This window comes from Limanda limanda, chromosome 7, assembly GCF_963576545.1.
Source record: "Limanda limanda chromosome 7, fLimLim1.1, whole genome shotgun sequence".
Taxonomy (NCBI): domain Eukaryota; kingdom Metazoa; phylum Chordata; class Actinopteri; order Pleuronectiformes; family Pleuronectidae; genus Limanda; species Limanda limanda.
The window spans coordinates 15,306,769-15,330,062 of NC_083642.1; the positions used below are offsets into that span (position 1 = coordinate 15,306,769).

The 23,294-nt window shown below is 42.1% G+C and overlaps 4 protein-coding genes across 4 annotated transcripts; all 4 read left to right on the top strand.

Moving 5' to 3' along the window:
- Positions 1–1,652: 1,652 nt before the first annotated feature.
- ppardb (peroxisome proliferator-activated receptor delta b) lies at positions 1,653–9,311 on the top strand. The gene is made up of 8 exons (XM_061073977.1): positions 1,653–2,027; positions 3,855–4,253; positions 4,359–4,510; positions 4,623–4,761; positions 5,543–5,745; positions 5,972–6,178; positions 6,280–6,523; positions 7,234–9,311. Exons 2-8 carry the CDS (start codon positions 3,914–3,916, stop codon positions 7,479–7,481), a joined length of 1,533 nt encoding a protein of 510 aa, XP_060929960.1. The 5' UTR covers positions 1,653–2,027; positions 3,855–3,913; the 3' UTR covers positions 7,482–9,311.
- A 1,126-nt stretch (positions 9,312–10,437) lies between these two features.
- On the top strand, positions 10,438–13,808 carry mkrn4 (makorin, ring finger protein, 4). Its single transcript, XM_061074614.1, has 8 exons — positions 10,438–10,469; positions 11,407–11,535; positions 11,642–11,889; positions 11,972–12,048; positions 12,138–12,406; positions 12,505–12,612; positions 13,469–13,568; positions 13,653–13,808. Exons 1-8 carry the CDS (start codon positions 10,438–10,440, stop codon positions 13,806–13,808), a joined length of 1,119 nt encoding a protein of 372 aa, XP_060930597.1.
- Positions 13,809–14,963: 1,155 nt separating this feature from the next.
- On the top strand, positions 14,964–19,029 carry fance (FA complementation group E). Its single transcript, XM_061075373.1, has 10 exons — positions 14,964–15,191; positions 15,659–16,229; positions 16,393–16,437; positions 16,530–16,586; positions 17,032–17,175; positions 17,258–17,381; positions 17,596–17,671; positions 18,273–18,339; positions 18,414–18,539; positions 18,630–19,029. Exons 1-10 carry the CDS (start codon positions 14,992–14,994, stop codon positions 18,735–18,737), a joined length of 1,518 nt encoding a protein of 505 aa, XP_060931356.1. The 5' UTR covers positions 14,964–14,991; the 3' UTR covers positions 18,738–19,029.
- A 944-nt stretch (positions 19,030–19,973) lies between these two features.
- rpl10a (ribosomal protein L10a) lies at positions 19,974–22,489 on the top strand. The gene is made up of 6 exons (XM_061075015.1): positions 19,974–20,032; positions 20,465–20,536; positions 20,975–21,055; positions 21,549–21,697; positions 21,790–21,962; positions 22,278–22,489. Exons 1-6 carry the CDS (start codon positions 20,028–20,030, stop codon positions 22,446–22,448), a joined length of 651 nt encoding a protein of 216 aa, XP_060930998.1. The 5' UTR covers positions 19,974–20,027; the 3' UTR covers positions 22,449–22,489.
- The last annotated feature ends 805 nt before the right edge of the window (positions 22,490–23,294 follow it).

Here is a 23,294-nt window from a genome sequence, read left to right on the forward strand (position 1 = left end):
ATAATACGGGCACTCACGATTTTATTGGTCCCATCCCCGAGCTTCTACGACCTTCGGAAAAGAAAAACCCAATTTTTGCAATTATCGTAAGGGGGGAATGGCTTCGGGTTTCAGGATAGAGTTAGGGTCAGGGTTATGGCTAGGAAATGCATACAAAGAGAAGTATAAAAACCTACTCATTTTGGCAGCATAGTAGGGACATTTGCTGATGTCACCATCCGTGGCCCTGTGGACAGGCAAGCCAGCATCTAAAACATCCTCCTGGATGGGCTCCCTGTGTGAACAGACACGCTGCGGTGACAGACTGTGGTTAGAGTCAAAGATGAATCAAAAAAAGATTAAATTATCAGTTGCACAATTCAGAAAGCACCGCAAAGTAGAGGAGGAGAAGAAAGAACAATATAGAGGAAAGAATCACCCCCGTTTGTGGACATCATTAATGTTTATTTTTGTCAACATGACATGATATGCTATCAGTACAACTGATTTCAGACTCTTTATATTTTTTGTTATATATTTTTATTGTTTTTTATAGCTTACAATTTTGTCTGCCTGTGTGTGCATCTGTGTACAGTCCAAAAGTTATTGTGGATGCATGACAGTTTGCGTGTGTATGTTGGGGGGCGCCAATTTGAAATCTCGCCTAGGGTGCCAACATTGCCAGGGCCGGCCCTGCATGCTTAGACATGTCAGTGTAATATAAAAACTTTATTACAGATGACTATATTTAACACGACCCATTCAAATGGATTACACTTGGCAGGCTTGGCCCACTGAGGCTGCACTTTTCATGTTGGATGTAAGTGCACATGTTAATAAATGTGCATTGGTGCAAATAAATAATCAGATACTAAAGCTACACGTGAGCATGGCTAGGACTTTTGCTTTGCGTCAGTGGTGGGCTTCGTACTTCAGAATCCCAATCAGCTATATTGACATAGTAGGTATATTTGCATACACAAAGAATATCTCAGTGTACTCACACACAGTACCAATAACAATGTCCAGTAAGATACTGCCGAACATTGACAAGGACAACAAAGCCGAGTGACGATAAGTAAAGATAAACATATGAAAGGCAAGCATGCAAGTTGGAGAAAAATAAGAATGAACAAGTACTACAATAAATGGAAAATGCATAAGACTAAACACATATAAATAACAGCCCCTGGAGGTTGTTTACAAGGATACAAGCGGTGCAGATGTGTAGAAGACAATATTGAATGGATAATGCCATAAGTTATACAAGTTATCTTCAGTGTTACACAGCTTACTTTTAGCCTGTTTTAAATATAGGTGGTGGGTGATATTATATATCAGTATATCAGTGATATATGTTTTTATCACTGATTTATACATGTTACTGCACAGGGTGAATTTTAAAGGAATATAAATGGGATCTCTAGTTTTATGCTGTTGTAGAAAAGAGAAGGATAAAAAAAAACACATCCAGGAAAACAACAACAGAGACCTTGACTCCTCAGCCGGAGAGCTGCTGGATGAAGGCTCTGGGTTTGTTGTGCTGGGGTTTTGAGTTTTTCGTGCGTGAGTGTGTGCGTGTGTGACTGTGTGTGAGTGAGTTTGTGTGTTGTAGGGACGGGGGGGCGCTGTGTCCTGGCATGTGACGAGGAGGAGGAGAGGGGGGCAGTGAGGCAGAGCCGAGCAGAGTCAGTCAGAACTAGGAGTCGCAGAGGGATTATCAGTGAACTGGACTCGTGTGTTTGTGTGGTATGGAAGCCAGCACCAGGGCCCGGCCTGTCTCTCCCTCCCCCGGGACTCGGTGATGTGTCAGCTCGGCCGCTCCGTCAACGCCCGGGGATCGGTGTAAGTTTACGTTAGCACTCGGGCTAGCTGATTAGCTCCCCGCCGCTAGCTGCCTCACTCCCGCTGGCTACTTCTTCCCAACTTGTCAACAGCCGACCGCTCCTGGACCTGGCCCGGGCCACTCAGGGGACCCGTCCGTGTTAGCCCACCGGCTGTCCCCCCGGCTCCGAGACCTCTTCTGACCCTCAGCATCACAGGGAGAGGTAAGCTAACCTGGCCAGCCCGCTAACGTGTATTAAAGGGGAATGTGGGTCAGCCACGCTAACAGCTAGTGGTAGTCAACATCCAAGGTTAGTAGCTAACTAGCACAGGGAGCTAGCCGCGCCGCACTCCTCGACGGAGGAGCCGCTCACTTTCAAACGGTTCGTGTTGTTTTCACATTCGGGGGAAAAGTTTGACTTCGGCCGCGTCTTTAGATGAACTGTCCCCTCGTTTCTCTGCTTGGATCAAGTTCAAGCGACTCATTGAGTTCACAGTAATGTTGCAGAAAGCTCCTGGAACCAGTGTGACAGGTTGTCTGCTGGATGACAAGTCCCAACACTCCCAAACCTAAACTGCTCTCCTTCCTTCTCTTCCCCCTAAAATGTCTCAAACTCTGTTGACTTTGTCCTCCTCTTTGGTCCATGGTGGAGTTATCGATCCTGAAAGTGTTCATACTGAATTTAAAGTGGAACTACTGTGGATGTTTGTCAGGGCACAGCTACATTCATGGACGGATTAATCCGCTAGGGGGGCCCGGGGCAAAAAAAAAAAAAAAAGTCACCCCCACCCCCAAAGCCCTTTCCTCCAGCACGATCAACATCGCTCAGTGTGTACACAGTGCAAGCACACTGTCCCTTAAAGCACTCACCAGGTACACAGTGCACCCTACCATGGAGCTGAGGCAAACAATAATACAGATGTCTGCAAGCTGCACAGGACACAAAGTTTACTTTATAAGATAGTGGAGGACACACTGAAACGTTTGAAATGCAACCATGTTGCACCAGAGGAATGCTCAGGGAGGGAAACGTGTGGTCTCTGTATTTCAGTAGAACTGAGGCTCTTATTTGTGTCCAGACCTGTTTTTTTTAACATTTGGTAAAAGCCTCCTATTCTGATTAGAAACATAGAGCGGCTGACTTGAGGATATTTGTATGTGGATTGTATAAATGGCTTTATTTTATTTAACCAGTAAGTTTCTTGAGATAGATTATTTAGTTTAGTAAATGTAATGGCTCATGAAATCAGTGTTTCTAGTAGGGCGGGGCGATAAAATACTATCAATAATCATTGCACTACAATTTTTATCTAAAGTAATGTCACAAAAGTTCAATGTATATGGACGTATTGCTTATGCATTGTGCACGGTGAGGAGGTATAACAGATTACAATAGAATAGGGGGGAACGCTTTTATTACCACAGTGCAAGAGAAAGAACCAAAACAAATTTAGAGGTGCAACCTCTGCAAAAAGTGCTAACAAGTTTAAAATCCAACAATAGACACCACCAATATATATGAGATTAATACCTACTTTAAAATAGAAGAGTAGTTACCTATTAGTTATTGCACAGAATGGCTATAAATCAATAAGCAGGTTTAACCGATTGGCGTTATTGTACGGTTTTATGCAATTTATTGACCGATATTCTAGAAAATGCACCACATTATGATATATATCAAGCGTTTAATTTGAAATGACGTAATACTACAACACAGGTTGTTTTTCAAAACCCCAGATCAATAATATGTGGGAAGTTTAGTTAAGGGAACTTTTTGTTCAGGCACCCATGCTTGTCTGGTGCACTTGCCTCACGGTTAATCCACAGCAAGTCGGTATCATGTCATAAGCCTCTTACCATCAAGAACATCCCCTGGCTCCTCAAATGCAACCAGTAGTACCTGACTGTCTTAGGAAAGGACACCTAAATAAAGATGTCACACATTAGTAAACTCACTCATTTCAGTTACAAGTGATAAAACTCACAGAGTTCTTCTTGTTTAAATGAATGTTGCTTGTTTAAATCAAATGTATCCACTCTTTTATAGTGGAGCTATGATGGCAACGTGACAAGAGGGGAGCCGCTGAGTCAGCTTCAACAGGAACCATGGAAGGGTTTCAGCCTTCTGTAACCGAGCAGCATGACAGGGTGAACGGTTACTCCGAGCCCAAATCCCCCCAGGACGCCGCCGAGGACAGGTGGACGTCCCCGAAGAGAGAGTCTGGTGGTTCGGACAGCTGTGGGGGGGCAAGTGTGTCAGAGCTGACAGACGTGCAAGAGTTGAAGGCCAGGGAAAGTGAGGATGAGGAGGATAGGGGGAAGAAGGACAAAGTCCCTGTCTCTAAAGGCCGGAAAGGGGACCAGAAGAGCAAGGAGAAGGAGCCTCTGGATCAGGAAAAGAACAATCACAGCAAGCAAAACAGCAGTGGAGCATCCAGCTACACAGGTAAGAATCTTTTTTTTTTTGTGAGTGTATTAAACTGGAACATGACATATTTTGATTGTATGTGATTTTATTGAAGCCTTAATATCTATGCACTTTTTCATTCAGACCTGTCCCATACCTCGTCCCCCTCGCTGTCAGAGCAGCTGCGTCTTGGCCGCGAGGACAGCACAGGGGCAGGGATCAGTGTGGAGTGTAAGGTCTGTGGGGACAAGGCCTCGGGCTTCCACTACGGCGTGCACGCCTGTGAGGGTTGCAAGGTAAAGCTTTTTGTGTATCGGGTCAGAATGGCTTTGTGCGGTTATACATTGTGATGATGCGGGTTTTTGTACAAGATCAGTGGCTGAACCGGTTGAGTTGTTTCTCACCCAGGGCTTTTTCCGGCGAACCGTGCGGATGAAACTGGAGTATGACCGCTGCGAGCGTTCCTGCAAGATTCTGAAGAAGAATCGCAACAAGTGCCAATATTGTCGCTTCCAGAAGTGCCTGTCGTTGGGAATGTCCCATGATGGTGAGAGCAAATTTTTAAAAATCAAGTTAACATCATGAATCAGGTTTATTTAGAGAAACACAAGTATTTCCTTGACAACATCACAAATTATATATGACAGACTGATTAGTGAAAAATAATAAATAAATCAATAAATAAATGGACAGTGAAGACATTCCATCGTACCATAGGAGAGGTATCCTGCAATAGGTAGCCACCTCCTCACAACATAAAAACCATTTTATTGTCACCATTTTCCTAGCAGTCATCAAGAATATATGTAACAAGTGCTCTTGGTCTCTTGTGTACATGCCTTCAGGAGTTAGATCGAAAAGAAACTGACTTGGGGTGAATAGTATATTAATTCCCAAAACTTTATCTATCTCGCTCTTTATCCCCTTCCAGAAAGGAAGCATCATTGGGCAATCCCAAAATATGTGTGAGTGGTCGCCAACCATTCCACATCGTCTCCAGCAGTATTTTTCCGCTGGATTATCTGCAAATTTAGAGACCACGGAGGGCGTCTTAAAGAACCTAGTCTTCATCTTCCAATCAAACACCTTCCGATAGATTTGTTTTAAATGCAAGAAAATGTTATGATCTGATTTGACTTGGGCTTAAAAGAATTTTATATAACATGAATTGTGTGCACGCTGACAGTTGACAGTTGGGTCTAGAGTTTCCCTGATCTCGAGTTTAGGTGAATTCACAAGAATTCAACCAAGATGTATATGCACAAAAGAAAGACACGTCCTGAAACATCCAGTCAAAATATAACCAGCATGTGTGTGTGTTTGCTTAGCGATCCGATACGGACGTATGCCTGAGGCGGAGAGGAAGAAGCTAGTGGCTGGCCTGCTTGCAGAGGAACTGACAGTTAGCAAACCAGGGGGCTCTGACTTGAAGACCTTGGCCAAACAAGTCAACGCAGCCTACCAGAAGAACCTTGTTATGACCAAGAAGAGGGCCCGCAGCATCCTGACAGGCAAAACCAGCAGCACCTCGGTACGTTCCAGTCTGGTTTTACAAATGTAATGATTAACTCTCCGTGACACATTCATGATACAGTCAGTTTAACTACAAAGTACTAGTTTATACATATTCCACCTATGTATTGTGATAATCCTCGATACCCTAGCCTTCCAGATATAATACCAAGTAAACCCTAGCTCTAAGCCTATGCAGTTACAGAGGTTAATTTAAGAGAAATGTATGTTTGCCGACCTTTCAGCCGTTTGTTATCTACGACGTGGACACACTCTGGAAGGCAGAGAGCGGTTTGGTGTGGAGCCAGTTACTTCCAGGTGCGCCCCTGACCAAGGAGATTGGGGTCCACGTGTTCTACCGCTGTCAGTGTACTACGGTGGAGACTGTGCGAGAGCTCACCGAGTTTGCCAAGTCCATTCCAGGGTTTGTGGACCTCTACCTTAATGACCAGGTGAGTCACTTACTCCTCAGTGTGCAATACACTAACTTCATTTTAAAATGTGACTACTTGGGAAGATGCTAATGTTTAATGTGTGTGTGTGCTGTCTGCAGGTGACTTTGCTAAAGTATGGCGTGCACGAGGCTATTTTTGCCATGCTGCCGTCTCTCATGAACAAAGATGGACTGTTGGTGGCCAACGGTAAAGGCTTCGTCACCAGGGAGTTCCTGCGAAGCCTCAGAAAGCCCTTCAGTGAGATCATGGAGCCCAAATTTGAGTTTGCTGTCAAATTTAATGCTCTGGAGCTGGATGACAGTGACCTGGCCCTGTTTGTTGCTGCCATTATTCTCTGTGGAGGTGAGACTGAGGGGTTTTCCTGTGTCGTATGAATTATATCATATTAGCTATTAGCCTCCTCATAAAAAAGACCTTAAAGGGTTCACAGTCTTAGATTCTATTTTAAGTCTGCCATAGGCAGTAAAGTTAGTTTTAAAATGCTTTAAATGCCTTTCAGAGGGTAAACTAAATGTTGGATATTTTAAACGGGTTAAAATAATTTTTGTGGAGTTCTAGTTAATACCATTAGACCCATAGATGAAGTGTTAATTTAGTCAGCTGTTTTTTAAATTGAGTCTAGTGTGCTGTAAAAAAATATACACTAATTGAAACAACTGCCACAACTGCTACCTGTAACCGTTGCAATAGTGCTATTGTTATGAAGCTTTTTATCTCATAACGGACCATTGAGGCAAAAACATGAACTCTTAATCATAAATAACTTGTAATTATTAAACCCCTCCATTAATTTACTGTTACTAATGTCAGTTCCAGGTGACATTAATTCAATTTAATTTATCATTAGAAATTCTTGTAATCCAGTTTACTACCAGTGAAAATAACATAAATAACTCTGGGCCATATTATCTGTCGTGGTTTTCCATCACACAGTCATACTTTACTCGGTTTGATTGTGAAACGGATATTGACAAGGACATAATGATTGTGCTTGCTTTGTGAAAGTTGTGACTCCTCATGAGCCTTGTTTCTGTCCCGTCTCATTCTTTCAGATCGTCCCGGGCTAATGAACGTGAAGCAGGTGGAGCAGAGTCAGGACAACATCCTCCAGGCTCTGGACCTCCATCTCCAAGCAAACCACTCTGACTCCCTCTACCTCTTCCCCAAGCTGCTGCAGAAGATGGCCGACCTCCGTCAGCTGGTTACTGAGAACGCCCTGCTCGTCCAAAAGATTAAAAAGACTGAGTCGGAGACTTCGCTCCACCCTTTACTACAGGAGATCTACAAAGACATGTATTAGTGTTCTTCAGCACAGACTTCTTTCAGCAATACTGTTACAGACTAAAACATTTGAAATAATACACTGCATTCAGTACAAGCACTGTTCCACATTTGGGCTTGGATTTTGTCATGTGCAGATGAGACAAAGTCGAATGGTAGAGTTAACACAATCAGCAAAGTCTTCAAAATGTCAACGTTACCTCCGAAAAAGTAACGCGTGTGTGTGTGTGCGTGTGCAAGAGATAGAGAGAGAGATGCACATCTGGAATCATTTGCTCCAAGTCCAAGTTTCCCACAACGGTCATTTAACAGAGAGAATGATATGTTTTCTCACCGAGGCTGCTCCTATTTCATCCTAATAGCAAAAGCTGACCCCAGAGCCGTGTCTAGAGAGAGCTTCTCCTCGCTCACCGCGGCTCTGAGCTTTGCCGTAAAGGGAAAGCGTTTCACGTTCTTTCACCAATGGCTCAGTTGCAATGAAAAGAGCCGTCAGTTTGTACTTTGCAGAGTTTCTTACGATGCCAATGTCTTTGGTTGGAGTGATTGTCGCCCGACTTTGTGTGAAACGGAAGATGCACAAATTGGTTTTATGTTTACATCTTTCTCATCATCAATGACTTCCTCCTTTGCCATTTGGTTAATAGAACACAAACTGGGCTGGCTCCAGCAGTGTAGAGCTCTCTCATTGCAGCTGTCTGTGCAATACAATTTCCATTTATTTCAATAAATGTGGAGATCCAAGTTCTTTTAGCTTTCGTCTTAAAGCCATCTACCCAAGTGGTAACTAATGGACTGTGCTGCACAGATTTACTTTCTGAAGCTGACACTACAACCGCATGATCCGCTGAAGTACAAGGGACATCATGTTTTTCTTTTTTTTCTCAAACATGCAAACTGTCATAAACTTGCTGTTTCAAGGTTTTTGTTAGTTCATTTGTAATTATGTTACTAATTATTTGTAATTGTTGATTATACTTGTAAGGACAAACCCTGAATTATCATCTTTGTTTTATGTATTAAGTATATGTCTTATTTCATTTTACATGCCTGCCTATTTAGTTTAGGTTGTACCAAATATATCATCAAGCATACCAACACATTTTTTCTCCTTGATGAGGAACATGGATTTGACGCCTTAGCAGGATTAACCTTAAACCAGCATATTGTTCTGTCATATCATTATTGGTAAAAAAAAAAAAAAAAATTGACGATAAGAAATCCATCAGCATCTAGTAAAGTATGATTTGTTTCTGTTTACCTAAGATCTACACAGTTCTAGGTCACGACCCTGACTGTGTCCAGTCTAATTTGTCTTGTTAGGAGAGGCACAAAGTGTAACAGTCTTACAAAACTGTTGCCAGGATTCATACGTTTCTGTTTTTTCCCCCCATTTTTTGTCTGATTTATTTTTTCGCTGTACTTATTCTGAGTGGACTCAAGTACGTCAGCCGCGGTGCACACAGACTCCACCTTCAGAAGCCTCTTCCTGTGCTCTTATTCTGTCCTGATCCCTATATCTACCTCTAATGTATGATTGTGATGACATTCTTCCACTTGTCTCATCCAATATCTGACAATTTTCTAATGATTTTTTTTTTTTTTGCCTTAATTCCTGCTTTTTTGCTACACGTTGCAAAATTGATTTTATTGACTGATGTGGATGGATAAAAAATGAGAAAGTACACCAAAAAAGAGTGGTAAGCTACCTCTATGTCTGTGTAAGTGATGGATGGAGCAGATGTGTTGAAGTGTGAATACTTGAAATGATTGTCGTCCTCACAGTCACATGTAACCTACCTGCAGATGTAGTGTAGTTTACAACTCTCTTATAAACTTGATTAGAAACACAGATTTTTTTTTTCCTCTCCACCTTTCTGTGAAGATCATGGTATCTTCAGAAGTTGTTAACAAGTGCAAGTAGGCGACTGGACGTGCTTGTGTTTCTTGAAGACTGTTCACCTCTCATCCAAGAGGCTTCTTCTGGTCTAACTGAGTAATGGGGGTACTGAGTTCCCTCCCCAGACAGCTCAACATCCAACCACACCTCAACTGTGGCGGCTGTGGCTCAGGGGTTAGAAGGTCAGTGGGTCCATCCCAGTCTTACCTAGTCCACATGCTGAAGTGCCCTTGCGATAGATACTCTTTTTCTCATATAGAAAGTGCTGCACATAGATGCACTGTATGAATGTGTGTGTGAGTTTAAAACATACTATAAAGCACTTTGAGGGGTCATCAGGAATAGAATAGCTCTATAAAAAATACAGATCATTTACCAAACAGACCATTGAAGGCTCAGTGTGTAGAACTTGATATCTATAAGGTGATGTTGCAGCTGAATACCCCTCATCTCACCCCTCCCTTCCCAACATGAAGTAGAACTCAAAAGATGTTTAATTTGGACGAAAACCATAATTTGTCCAATTTCGATGATCCCACACAAGTGAAAACATCACTAGCATTATTTCATAATCAATATCTGCCAAAAATTCCCATTGACCTAGATCTTACACATTGGACCTTTAACCCCAGCAGTGACCCTAAGGAGTCACATGATAGCAGGGTGGGTCTACAGCCCACAGGCATCCACAGCCAATCACCCCTTGACTCAGAGGACCTCAAAGGCCCGCTCCGTCTTTTTTTTTGGGGGGGGGGGGGGGGGGTCAACCAGCTGCCTGATCAGCGTAAAGACTCCAGTTCAGGTAAAGACGCACAGAGGAATATCACCTGAAACCCCCCAGGACTTCCTTCACACACTTGACTTCCCCCACTTTATCCAATATGATCACAAAGCCTGCCTGATCACCAGGTGCGATTATTGGGATTCATCCGCCGTCAAATTACGGGTTTCGTACGTCAGGAGTCACGCACGGACGTTGACGTCAGGTTTCTATTGGTCGGTCTCTCAGTAAATTGGCTGATAACTAGACGGTGTGATGCAGGCCGCTGCTGCGGGACGTGCTGGAATCACACGGAGGATGGAGTCAGGTCGCAGCGGAAGCATCTGCAGGTGAGCGGCTCTTTGTCCTGTTTGAAAGGGACCGAAACGTGGTTGGAGTATTTGTTTGTTGGTTAGTTCCGGTTTGCCGCGTCCACTTTTAAATGCCACCGTGCTGCGTTCAAATGCGGTCGACTATTTTGACGATTAAAACGGTGATTGAAGCAAATGAGACGAGAACAGTTCGCGTTTAGTGTTTGTTTTACTTTTAAAAGACATAAGCAACGTGTAGAAACGTATCTCAACTGGTGGATGTGTATCAAGCGTGGATTTTAAGGAAATAATCCACGAAACCGCTTCTGATAACAACTAACTTGCCAGTTACAAAGTCAGTTACATTAAAAGTTAACCAATTTTGATAAATTTGAACTGTCGGGTTTCAAGTCAACAACTTTTAATTTCCTACTTATTTATATTAAAAATACTATAGTAAAACTTTTAATCAAACTCTCCTTTAGCTGCCTCTATATTTATAGCATTTCTCGAATTCACTAAGTCACAAGTTTAAAGTTTAATATCCAGGATCCATTTAAAAACATGTGTCTGGTTGACCTGACATTGAATGGACCTGCTCTCATCTGTTGGGGGATGCATGGTTGGAAACATGTCTGGGAACAATTATTATAATCAATTCAGTCTTTTCAAGCAAAAGTAATGAAACAATTTGGAACATTCTGTTTTCAGTCTTGCACATTGCAACATTTCCTGATTTTCCTTTTTTCACATCACTGTAAACCGAGCATGGTGCAGGTTTGGATGATTAGGAAATGACAACAAGTTGTTGAAATAAAACTTTCTGAGGATGGATGGGTGCTTTTAAAGATCCATTGACTAAACCAAATCAAAATATGAATTGACAATGAGAGTTAAACTGTGAAGATTCAGTCATCCATGTCATTGTATCTTCTGCCACATGGTAGGAATTTACTCCCTTCCATTGTCATTACAGGAGTTTCTTAATCGGCTCTTGTAGATTTGGTCCAAGGTGTCATTATCGCCATGAGTGGCCAGTCATCCCGTCAGCCCAGATATGTAGACACTTTCAGAAAGGTGGATGCTGGTATGGCGACCGCTGCAGGTAAGCTTACTTTTTTCCCCCTTATTTCTCAGTTGTGCAGTTAATTTGATGAAGAGGATGATGTGCACACAAGTTGGTTTACTCATTCATTATCATCCAAATCCAGGTTTATCCATATCCTCCAGCCTGTAGCGGATGCAGCTGTTGCAGGTAGAAGGAGTTCGGCGCCCACAGTCTCCTCCTCACACGTGGCCCACGCTCAGCCGGACAGAAGGAGGTCAGAGCCTGCTCTCCTGCGGGCTGAGGTGACGTCCAGGCAGGAGTGCAGCAGATCAGAGCGGCTGTTTAATATCCCAGATCCTCGACGCAACACCCGACATCTGCCAATAAATATTCCTGTGGAACAAGCGCAAGGTATATGATATTTTCATGGATGTACTTGACTATGGTCAGACTTTCTTCACACGTAACTACCTGTTTTACAACTTTTCTCCAGATATTCCCTCTCTTTCTGCTTCTCGGGCATCGGTCCAAAGATCACATGCTGCTGAATGGGATGGAAGAAATGAGCAGGTTTGTATCTAATTTGCTGTGTTAAGTGTGAGTGCTATGGATGATGCAGCAGTTTGTTAAACTGATATGTTGGATTTTACTGATGTCAGTTTTTTGGGGTTCAGCAGGCTTCTTCAACAGAGACAACAGAGGAGGGGGCTACAGCTGCAGCCTTTGCGAGCCAGGGGGAAGTTGAGAGAGGGGAGTCTTTCCTCAACAGTAAAAACGTGACCTGCGGCATCTGCATGGACAAAGTCTACGAAAAAACTGAACTAGGCGAACAACTTTTCGGGATATTGCCCAACTGCAATCACTCCTTCTGTTTACCATGTATAAGGACCTGGAGGAAAACAAAAGACTTTGGGCAGGACGTGGTTAAGTAGGTGTATTTAACATTTTAATATTTGTTTAATTGTAACTGATGGCACAACATGAACTAGTCTTAATCAACACTATTGTTGAATGATTATTCCTCAGGAGCTGCCCACAGTGTCGAGTGAGATCTGCCTTTTACGTGCCAAGCAAATACTGGCTCGACGGAAAGGAAAAGGAAAATGTAATTGCTGCTTTTAAAGAGAAATGCAGGTATGGATCGTTTGTGTTTCAGTTATTCTTGTCAAAAGATTTAGAGTCTCTACTTCACGTGTGAATACCTTTTTGTCAAGTTTAAGGATAAATTCTATTTGAGTAAATCACTAGTTAGAAATTAGCTTGAGGTCACTAAGAATTAAGGAAAGACTTTTGGTTGGTACAGGGGATTCCAAGTTTAACACGCCTGATCCATATCAGTGCAGTTGGAATGATTTTCATCATGTTCTTTTAACTTGCTGCATAAAACAACATAGCTCTCAGTCATTGATCCTTTACCTCAGTGGTTACCAGACTTTTCAAGCACAAGATCACTTTTTACTTTGAATCGGCGATCTTCTACCCAAATATCTTTCCCAAAAATTGTTAAGCTGGTCATATTTATTATTTTTGTAATCTCTGTTAAAGGCTCAATGTAAGGGAATAAATATAAACAAAGACAAGCACTTTCTGTTTTTAAAGTAAAGCACTCCAGCATTCACTTTCTGAATCCATTCATTCATTGATCTTATAGGGCTGTGATTATTATAGCAAGACCAGGTTCTTCATTGGCGACCAATGCATTACCTCATACTGAACAGGCCCCTTTCAGATTAACTTCTCAGTTTCTGCCAAATCATTAAGTTTTCAAAGGATTCACATATTTTTCTTTCTAACTCTGTGTTAGAAGTTAATCTTTTACCTGTTGCTGTAAAGTGGACTGAAAGGGGGTTGTGCGATGAAACTAATAAACTTGGTTTTTATTTATTTTTTACATATTGCCAAAATGAGGATGAGTTGAATGCATCATGTATAATAAACTCTGACCTGCTACTGAAGACTCTCCTCTCCCTCTGCCTCTACATGTTTACAGACAGAAAAGCTGCAGTTACTTTGCACGATACAGATGCTGTCCCTTCAAGGCGGAGTGCCTTTATCGACATGATAAACCTTTACGTCGAAGATCATTCCAGGTAATTATACTTCAAACCTCGAGTGTTTCTCATGAGTTGTATGGTTGTTGCCTGCATTGCATGATATTTTTGGTGTTTTTACAGTATCCTACAGAAGATAAAGACGACTTTGTGGGTTTAGCCCTGCTGGATTTTTTCATGGACGTGGCCCTCGGTGTTGAGTATGATGGTGATGATGATGATGACGACTTTGAGGCCTACTTCACTCTTTTCCCCCGACGTATGGAGTACGGATTCTGAGCTTTTTTTTTTCATTCTTCTGGTCAGTGCCTGAAACCACTGATTGGGGCCTAGTCCTTACACAATCTTTGGTCCAAGGAGAACACACAGTTGTGTTTTGACCCCTCTGCCCTCCTTGTTTAAGTATTGAAACAACTTGTGAGTTGCCAGTTAGAGGACAAGAGGAAACAACCACGCACAGTGGAGTGCCAAGTGTGTTCATGTTATTGATTAGTCAGACTACAGCAGACGATTCAACCACAAGAAGAACTAATCTGTGAAATAAGCTTCTACTGTCTGCTTGAAAATGAAAATAAGTCGAGTTACCTCTTCATTGCACATAGATCATTGACCCTACCCCCAGATACAAAAAACAACCAAGATTTGTCCCCTCTAATAATTTTGTGTTTAGTCTGTGGCTTCCTGATTATTAAGGGTTTACCCTCCCATGGCTGTCGTTCTTCAAATATGTTGCATATTGTCAAATTCCACTGAACCCCTCCATGGATTAATCCATTCCTAACCTGTGACCTCTTTGCGAACAATTTGCACCATTTTGAAATTTTAATAGTCTTTTGTGAATGGAAGTTTTAATCGTCTAAAGATAAAAAGTGTACTGTGCCCCTTCTTCCTGATGTCCACAACCGATAATAACTGTCTAAAGGGGTAGTAACGAAAACCATATCCTGGTTTCGGCTTGAATACAAATTGTTAAGATTTTATTTCTTTTAAACAAGTTGTACTTGTACACGTAAAATAAAACATTGCTTCACATTGTCTCACTGAAAAAAGCCTGCTTTCTTGTATTCTTGATTAAGTAATAAGGCTGGTGCTGTTTGAATCGCAGAAAGTTAGAGTGACAATACACATTCCAAGTGCAAATGCAATTTTAGGATGACATGTACACTATCATCGTATTCATGGTCGCAGTCACGAAATGAAGGAAGGTGCAGGAGTTTTTTAAGGTATTTTAAGACAAGGGTAAATATGTACAACAGTTTGAAAAATTAGATTTTTGAGTAACAAAGGGGAGTTTTAGGTGGTATAATAACAGGAACTCTAATGTAAACCTTCCATCCCACACCAATCCAGAAGGTGGCAGTAATGCATCTAGAAGCTGTTTGCAAAATGCGATGGAAGAAGACATCTCAACAGAAATGGCGGGGACCAGTGAACAGTGAAGGATCATGACTGATTCATTACCATGTTCCTGAGTCGCTTTGACGGCCAGGCGAAGCTGCTGCTCCGCTCGCTGATGTCCGGAGCCTCCGGTGTCCACAGGGCGGTGGACGTGTTCCACAGGCAGCAGCGGTCGAACCCGGAAATGTCCCTGTGTCACTTTATAGAGACACTGTGTGAAGACGAGGTCAGCTGCTCACAGACTGGAGAGCAGCCCCTGTCTGTGTGAGTCTGGGATCAGCAAAGTTTGTTTGTGTCTCTGTCCATGTCTGTCTGTGACTTTGTTTGTCTGTGTCTTTTTGTGTCTGTCTGTGTTGTTGACAATTCAATTAGAAACAGCTGGACCACTCTGTAATGTAAAAATACCAAACTCTTCATTGTCCTTGATAATAAAATGTGAGGATTTGCTTGTGTTTATGTTAATGATTCTGTTTTATTATATTTTACGAACACTGTGAATTGTTCTTTACAATGATGAAGGGCTCAGATAAAACAGCAACATAACAGAGGCTGAAATCTGCTAGGGCTTATCTTCGAAAATTGCTCTATCAATTGAGTAGTTTCTGATTCTGTTTCTGTCAATCTATTAATCATATCGTCTCAGCTTTACCAAAGACAAACTGCTGCCATATTTAATCATATACCAGTTGCTTATGTCTCTCACACCCATTTCCCCCCCTCACTTATTCTAGTAAACCCCTGGTGAGCCTGTTTCCAGCATCGTTCAAACACAACTTGCTGTCCTTCGTCTATCTGATCCACTCGGTTCTGCCTCAGACCTCCGTTCTGCGTCTGCTCGAGTGCCTCAGCCAGGACCCTCATCCCAACCCCTGGGTCTCCGCTCTGTGCAGACAGATTAGGAGAAGTGTGGGCGTGAACGATGAGGAGCCTCTGTACACTCCCCTGTGCAGCCACAGACTGAAGGTTCTCACACAGCGTTTGGTGGTTTGCCGTGAGACCGGAGGTTGGGCCAAGTGTCTCAGCGATCAAACGGTGGAATCTGGTTCTCAGAGTGCATCTTGTTTGTCGGAGCTGGGGACACAGAGGAAAAGGAAAGTGAGTTTAGTCACTGTGGACTCGGGCGATGAAGAGACGGGACAGCAGAGTAAACGGATAAAGATGGATGTCTGTGGCAGTGAGCAGAAGGTAGAAGAACAGGAAGAAAACGATGAGACATCAGAAAGGTTGGAAAGAGAAACTCCTGCTGAAGAACTGCAGCCGGCACCGGACTGTCCGTGTGAATCCCTGCCTGAACACATAAAGGTTAGAGACTAAATTCATCATTTACTTTTATTGTCTTTGTTTTATTTTGATTCAAAGGAGCTGAAATGATCAAAGCCAGTCTACTAATCCCAAATTTACATTAGTTTTTTTTAATAACACCGATTAGATTTGAAATAATAAAACTGGTGTATTTGTCTTTTAGGTTTCTGTTCTTCAAATAAAAGAATTACTGGAAAGTCATTCAGAGGTAAGGACAGTTGTTTTCTCATCTACCCAGTGCAGTCTTTAAAAAGTGGTATTTATTATTATTATATAATTATATGTATTGTGTGTTTTCAGTGGGACCAGAGCTCCATGGATGTGTTCAAAGTGCTGAATGACTGCGATCCTGCCCAAGTGCGTAAAAAAAAGAAGAAGTTTTGCCCGTGTATTTACTCCTTTTTGTAGTGTATCATATTTAAATGGCTTTGCAATGTTTTAGTCTAAACAAAAGGTATTAGATTCCACAATCTGAATTTTAAGCCTTAAAATATCTTAAAATATCTAAATATATTATGTACAAGGTCTTAAATATGTTAAGGTAGCTCTTAGTTTTGTGTGTAATATGCATTTTCCACTGCTTTAGTCATGCTTTAAAGTATTTTATTTGCTTAAAGAAATGCTATGGTGTCATCCATAGCTTCTAATGGCTCCCTTTGTTGCAGTTCTTTATCAACCACACAGATATTAACACACTGTGATCATGTACACTTGTGCTACAGATGCCCACTGTCTCTGCCTGTAGTTTAAGTGATATTGAGGGTAATTCTCATCTTCCCTCTCCTCCACCTCTGCTCTCTAGGTGGAGGTGTTATGTAGCACGCTGAGTTTGCCTGACGTCCCGGAGCCGACTCTGCCTAAACTGTGCAGCGGTGTTCTGACTCTCTCTCCTGACCTCAGCTACAGCACGGCCGCAGCACTCATCAAGAGCCTCCTGCTGGAGAAGGTACAGCGCTGAATATGAAAAGGATGCAGAGCTGCTTCGCTGTGTTTGATACTCATGGAGCTTCCTGGTGCTGCTTGTGTAGGTGCTGTCCCTGTCAGAACCGGCCTCCAGGTGTCTGGTCACTGCAGTAACTTCGCTGTGTGTCCACTATCCCAGACCAATGTGCCACGCTCTAATCGGACCAATTCTAAAGGAGAAGAACATAGGTGAGGGGACGGCTGAGTAACAACCGTAAATGAATCAGTTATGAACACAGTTTTTCTCAGGGAGGATCAGAGTCTGTCAGTGACAGAGCAGCAGTGGATTCAGTGTCCTGTTTAAAGCACACAGAAACAACACAGATGAGCCAGGATCTGTAACCCGGTCCTTTGCCCAAACAACAACAGATCTTCTATTCTGAACTTTCTTTTCTGTTTTCAGGGAATCCACAGGCGGAGCTGCTGAACCGACTGATAGAGGGCTGTCTGGATTCTCATTACAGAATCCTGCTGCTTCAGTAAGATAATGTGTCCAAAGGCTGTGTTTTTATAGCCGTTTTCAGACATGAACTGAAAAGAATGACCACAGAATTGGGTCCGAACTTTCTCTGGAGTTTTCCTTTCAAAAATGAGCAACACAGGAGGAGATTCTCTGCTCAGACGCCTTCACAACACAAATGTCCAGAGCGTACAGGTGAGGGGTGCCACAGCAGGCAGAGGCAGGATGTAAGGTCTCTTTTTCTTCTGGGACGATCACATGTTTTTGTTTACAGTACAACAACACTTATGTCAGCCCATATCACCACAAACCCTCTAGAAACTCACTCTAGTTGAATCCTGCAGGGAATCTCCTGCTGTGTTCTCACATAAGCTCATTCAGACTGCATCTGAAGTTCTTACTAGGGGGCTGGCAGGAGAAAGTATGCAGAAAGTCCCGAGCCACTCACTGGGACAATTGGGTTCTTGCATGCTGGAGAATGTCTGGTGATTATCCAGCGAACAGTGCCTGTCTGAATGCAGCCAAACCGCTGTAACAAGTCAAAGAAGCACAGAATAAGAATGGGTTCATAATAAAAAAGGTAATAATAGTTTGCCTTTCTGTCACCCTGTTTCTCCCAGAATGACATTCAAAGTTGCGTGGAGTGAGGCGGTGCTCTCTGTTATCCACAGCTTGCTCGAGTCCAAGGTGAGTCCAGTGTTCACTCATGAGACCAGACCCAGTATGCACTGTTATTGAACTGCCTGTTTTCTTTTTTCCAGCCTGACTTGAATGAAGAGGTGTTCACACAGTTCACCGAACAGCTCCTCAGCCAGGGTCCTCAATTCACAAAGTCTGTAAAGTTTGCTAAAATGATGTTGACCGTCCTCACCAAATATAGCAGCCATGTGAGTTTTCCGGTTTATATCATGATTTAATATTTGATCATTGGATAAAACTGTGTTTAAGCTCTTTCTGTATGTTTCTCTCTGTTCCAGGTGACGGCTGCACACAAACACTCTCTGTCCTGTTGCCTGACGTCGAATGAAACCTTCCTGAAAAAATCTCTTCAAGCTGCTCTGAAAAGAATAATCCACACAACGTGATAGCACTTTACTACAAGTCCCCTTGTTAAGCATTTATAATACACATTTAATAAATGGTGTTTAATGTGGCCGTGAGCAGTTGTATGGATGGACATTTTTGTATGGTTTGTTAATGTACAATAATTGTCAGTGTAATCTGAATTACTGTATTATAATTTATTATCTGTTTAAACACAAGCCTCCACTTATGAACACTTGACATGACATTAATAAACAGCTACATTATAGTGGATCTTTAAGCATTTATTACATGTTTATGTGATACTTATAAAAGCTGAATGTTGGGACTTGATGGTGGGACATGAAGTCTTTTCTGATCTGCATCTTAACACTTGTTCAATTAAGGTTGTGTCTACATCTTTACAATAATTTAAAGTGAAAATGAAACGCCTCAAGTCTCCTTTTTGCAATGTGTAGGAGGGTTTACAGACTGTAAATCTCTCATGTCCGTTGTACCTGTGAGCTTGTTGTCAATACTAAACAGACTTTAGCAACCACACGATTTCTAGCCTAAGTTTTCGATTAAGTGTAACTTAACTATTGTGCTGAGAAATTTTCAAATACAGGTCCTAGCCTTAAATATACTACTTCCTACTTTACTGCACTTATTTGAGAGCTGTAAAAAATTGTTATCCTGCAAATTCATATTTTACACAATATGATGCAGATTCAGCTTAAACCATAGACTGTATATGAAGATTAATAGTCAATAAACAAAGATATAAATAATATAATAACTAATCTGAATATTCAATCTAAATTAAGCTATCCAATACTTTAATTATCACCACATCAACCAAAATAATCTGTTCAAGAAAGTCTTAAATGATGTAATGTTATAACACAAGATTATGCTGCATGAATACTTTCCTTTTTAGTTTTAATACCCGACATATATTTTATTGATTGTTCTTCTGTGTGGTTTCAAATGCAGTACTTAAACTTCAAATGATTTGAGATAATTTATTTTATTTTTTTAACATTTGGGTTACTCAAGAGGACGTACAACCTACGTGCGTGTGCAAACTGCATTTTTTTCCAAAGAATAAAAATACGACAAAAAATACTTAAATAATAGAGGATCAGAATCAAGCATATTTTTATTTATTTAAATTAATTTGTCTTTTACAATTGAGGTTTAAAACACTATAACATTAACGTTGTTTTTCTTTATTCTACAACGCTGCAGTTTTAGTTTTGGTTACGTCATCACGGTCGCCTATATTGTGCGTAACTTCCTGCTGCACTTCCTTTTTCATCGTAGCTGCAGGGGAGAGACGAGCCGCCAAAATGAGGTCAGAGACAATTTTACCAGTAAACGTTAAATAAAACGTATTTTCCACGTTTACATGAACTTACATTAGCGATATAAGCCCGTAGAGTCACTGTGTGAAGCGGTGGTTTTGTTATTTAACCCAGAATGTCTGAATTAAATGAAGTTAAACGAGGCGCATGACGCCGGCTCCTCCGCTAATGTCGGACATCACGTTAACTTTCCAATCCTCTGGCATCCGCTTATTTACAACACATCGAAGTTTATATTTAACATCAGACGTGTAGATGAGCTCTTGTAGTTTATATTAACGATCAATTGACTAAACTTTATCCTCACTTTACGATCTTTTCATCGCTGCAGCTCCGCGCCGCAGATCGTCTGGTTTAAATGAGATTTAACTCGTTTCTCTGTGGTAGCTTAACGTGTGTGTGTATTTGTGTGTTTTTAACAGTAAGGTTTCGAGGGACATGCTGTATGAGGCCGTCAAGGAGGTTCTGGCGAACTCTCAGACGAAGCAGAGGAAGTGAGTTCACATCCACAAGTCACACAAACCTGCCTCCATCATATTGTAACGCACTTTTAAATGTGTTACCATAAATTCATTAACATTGGTTTCTGTTGCCTCCTTAAATGTCCTTTTTTACTTAAATATTTGTATTTTCAACATCTCCATCAGCACATACGTCCTGTATAGTGATAGCTTTGCAGTAGTTCTGGTGGCTGGACCTTCATCCAACTGCAGTGAACTTAGTTTAGATTAATTGACATTTTTATTATTTTTGAATTACTGTATTGTTTGATACTGGCTGTCTAAATGTCCCTCTGGATCAATTAAGTATCTATACATCTAAAGCAGCAGGGGGCTTTCACCAATGTTTCATCCTTTTGCGACTTTCATGGAGTCTGGTTTTTAATCATTTCATTCCAGAACTTAACATTTCCTAAATGTGTCTGTTTGTAGGTTCGTGGAGACTGTTGAGCTGCAGATCAGCTTGAAAAACTATGATCCCCAGAAGGACAAGCGTTTCTCCGGCACCGTCAGGTTCGACCTTTTACTGTCTCACCCGACCTTTTCCATGTGTGCTTCCAGCCCTGTCTGAGGGTGAAAACCACCTTTTGTGTTTCCTTGGCCAGTAGAGGCTTGATAAGAGTTAAAAGAAACGGTCCAGACAGGCCAGGGGCAGACATGGAGAAGTACTCTGGGTAGTCTGACTGAGCCCCATCAGCCTCGGCTGGTGAAGGTGAAGCAGGCGGACCCCTACCCTGGGTCTTAAAACATTAGGGGAGGCTTTGAGTGACTGAGCTAGTAAGTTCAGGTACTCGAGCCGACCCCTTTACATAATGTAATCCAAGAGGTCAGCTGGACACCGGCCATGATGGTGGTGTGGGTAAGAATCTTTTCACCGTCGGAGCCCCTCTACTGACATGAGTCCACTGTAAACTGTAGAATTCTCTCAGCCGCACCCTGCAGTGCTTCCAACAGAAACACCTCTTGGTTTGAAGTGACCGTTGTTTACCGCTTTGTTACCACGCAGGCTGAAGACTCTCCCCAGGCCCAAGTTCTCTGTGTGCGTCCTGGGAGACCAGCAGCACTGCGACGAGGCCAAAGCCGCCGAACTGCCTCACATGGACATCGAGGCTCTTAAGAAACTCAACAAGAACAAGAAGATGGTCAAGAAGCTCGGTATGTGGGTCAGAGTACAACCCCCAAGACATCTGTATCATGTGGTTCTAAGTGCATTTTTAACACTAGTTTTCCTCACTGTCCCCTTCCAGCCAAGAAGTACGACGCCTTCCTGGCCTCCGAGTCTCTGATCAAGCAGATCCCACGTATCCTGGGTCCTGGTCTGAACAAGGCCGGCAAGTTCCCCTCTCTGCTCACCCACAACGAGAACCTGAACACCAAGGTGGACGAGGTCAAATCCACCATCAAATTCCAGATGAAGAAGGTATGTTCAGCGCTACCTCAAATTTAAAACAGTTTATTCTTCCACATAGACTATGAAGCATCCTTCCACAGTCTTTCAGGACTGTCGTGACTCAAGGCCTCACGGCAAATATCTGCTCCAATTAAAATATTTGTTACCTCAATTTGTAGATATTGTAATGACTCAACTTCCAGGATGTAGAACCATTGACCGCTGCCAGCACATAACATTTAACTGAAATGCAAACATCTCTCGTTTAGCATTATTTTTGCAAAGCCGTAGTTGCACATTTTATTTGTCAGAATCCATGTCTGACCTGTGTTTTTTTTTTTCTAGGTGCTCTGTCTGGCCGTGGCCGTCGGTCATGTGAAGATGACAGAAGACGAACTCGTGTACAACGTTCACCTGTCAGTCAACTTCCTGGTGTCCCTGCTGAAGAAGAACTGGCAGAACGTGCGTGCCCTCTACATCAAGAGCACCATGGGCAAAGCCCAGCGTCTCTACTAAATGACTGCTTTTCTATGAATAAAAAGTGGAGATGCCCCAAAGTTGACTGTTTGTGTTTGTTTGTCAGATTTGCTTCCTGATGTGGTTTGAAATGTAGCTTTTTATAACTTTATGGTTGTAGATGCTTAATTTTATATTTTTGTTGATTCCAATGATCTCTTTCAACCTGAAATAATCAGGACTACTTGGTTACGTACCCACTTGGTTCAAGGTGTAGATGAAATATAATAGGACACATTTGAAGGTCCTACGGAAGAACTATAAAATAAGCTTTACAAATGCCCTGCACCTCTTCAAAGTCCTGGTTCATGTCATGAATTTGAATATGATCCATGTGTCTTTGCCGTTGATGCAAAATAGGCCTGAAACTATTGATAACATTCATAGACCAGGGTTCGTACGGTCATGGAAAACCTGGAAAAGTCATGGAATTTTAAAATGTGTTTTTCCAGGCCTGGAAAAGTCATGGAAAAAAATAATCTGCCAAAAGTTTTGGAAAAGTCATGGAAATTTGTTCTATTCTTATTTTCATGTCGTTCGTTTTAGGGATGGGCATAATTACTTGACTATTGATTAATTGATCATTAAGAATTTCATTGATGACATTTTTTCATTGATAAACTATTGCATGTTCGCTATGTGGCAGGAGGTCGGAATATCCGAGTTGCCCTGAACGCAGCACAGCGTGTCTGTTAGCAGCTGGAGAAAGCAGCCCGGAGTTAAGCCTCCGCGGCTCGGCTTCATGTCCGCACACGGACCGTCAGTCCAGGCGGAGGGTAACCCGGACAGACCCGGGTCTGGGTGAGGGGTTCCGGGAGTGAGGGCGTTACAACGACCGGACTGAGA

Excerpts from the sequence above, each read along its gene's own strand:
- mkrn4 (XM_061074614.1), top strand. The coding sequence starts at position 10,438 with ATGGAGTCAGGTCGCAGCGGAAGCATCTGCAG. Across the intron at positions 11,890-11,971 it reads TCCTGTGGAACAAGCGCAAG|ATATTCCCTCTCTTTCTGCT; the intron begins GTATATGATATT and ends ACTTTTCTCCAG. Across the intron at positions 12,049-12,137 it reads GGGATGGAAGAAATGAGCAG|TTTTTTGGGGTTCAGCAGGC; the intron begins GTTTGTATCTAA and ends TACTGATGTCAG.
- rpl10a (XM_061075015.1), top strand. Across the intron at positions 20,537-20,974 it reads TCTCAGACGAAGCAGAGGAA|GTTCGTGGAGACTGTTGAGC; the intron begins GTGAGTTCACAT and ends GTCTGTTTGTAG. Across the intron at positions 21,698-21,789 it reads GAAGATGGTCAAGAAGCTCG|CCAAGAAGTACGACGCCTTC; the intron begins GTATGTGGGTCA and ends GTCCCCTTCCAG.
- fance (XM_061075373.1), top strand. The coding sequence starts at position 14,992 with ATGTTCCTGAGTCGCTTTGACGGCCAGGCGAAGCTGCTGCTCCGCTCG. Across the intron at positions 17,382-17,595 it reads TCTAAAGGAGAAGAACATAG|GGAATCCACAGGCGGAGCTG; the intron begins GTGAGGGGACGG and ends TTCTGTTTTCAG. Across the intron at positions 18,540-18,629 it reads TCACCAAATATAGCAGCCAT|GTGACGGCTGCACACAAACA; the intron begins GTGAGTTTTCCG and ends TCTCTGTTCCAG.
- ppardb (XM_061073977.1), top strand. The coding sequence starts at position 3,914 with ATGGAAGGGTTTCAGCCTTCTGTAACCGAGCAGCATGACAGGGTGAAC. Across the intron at positions 6,179-6,279 it reads ACCTCTACCTTAATGACCAG|GTGACTTTGCTAAAGTATGG; the intron begins GTGAGTCACTTA and ends TGCTGTCTGCAG. Across the intron at positions 6,524-7,233 it reads TGCCATTATTCTCTGTGGAG|ATCGTCCCGGGCTAATGAAC; the intron begins GTGAGACTGAGG and ends TCATTCTTTCAG.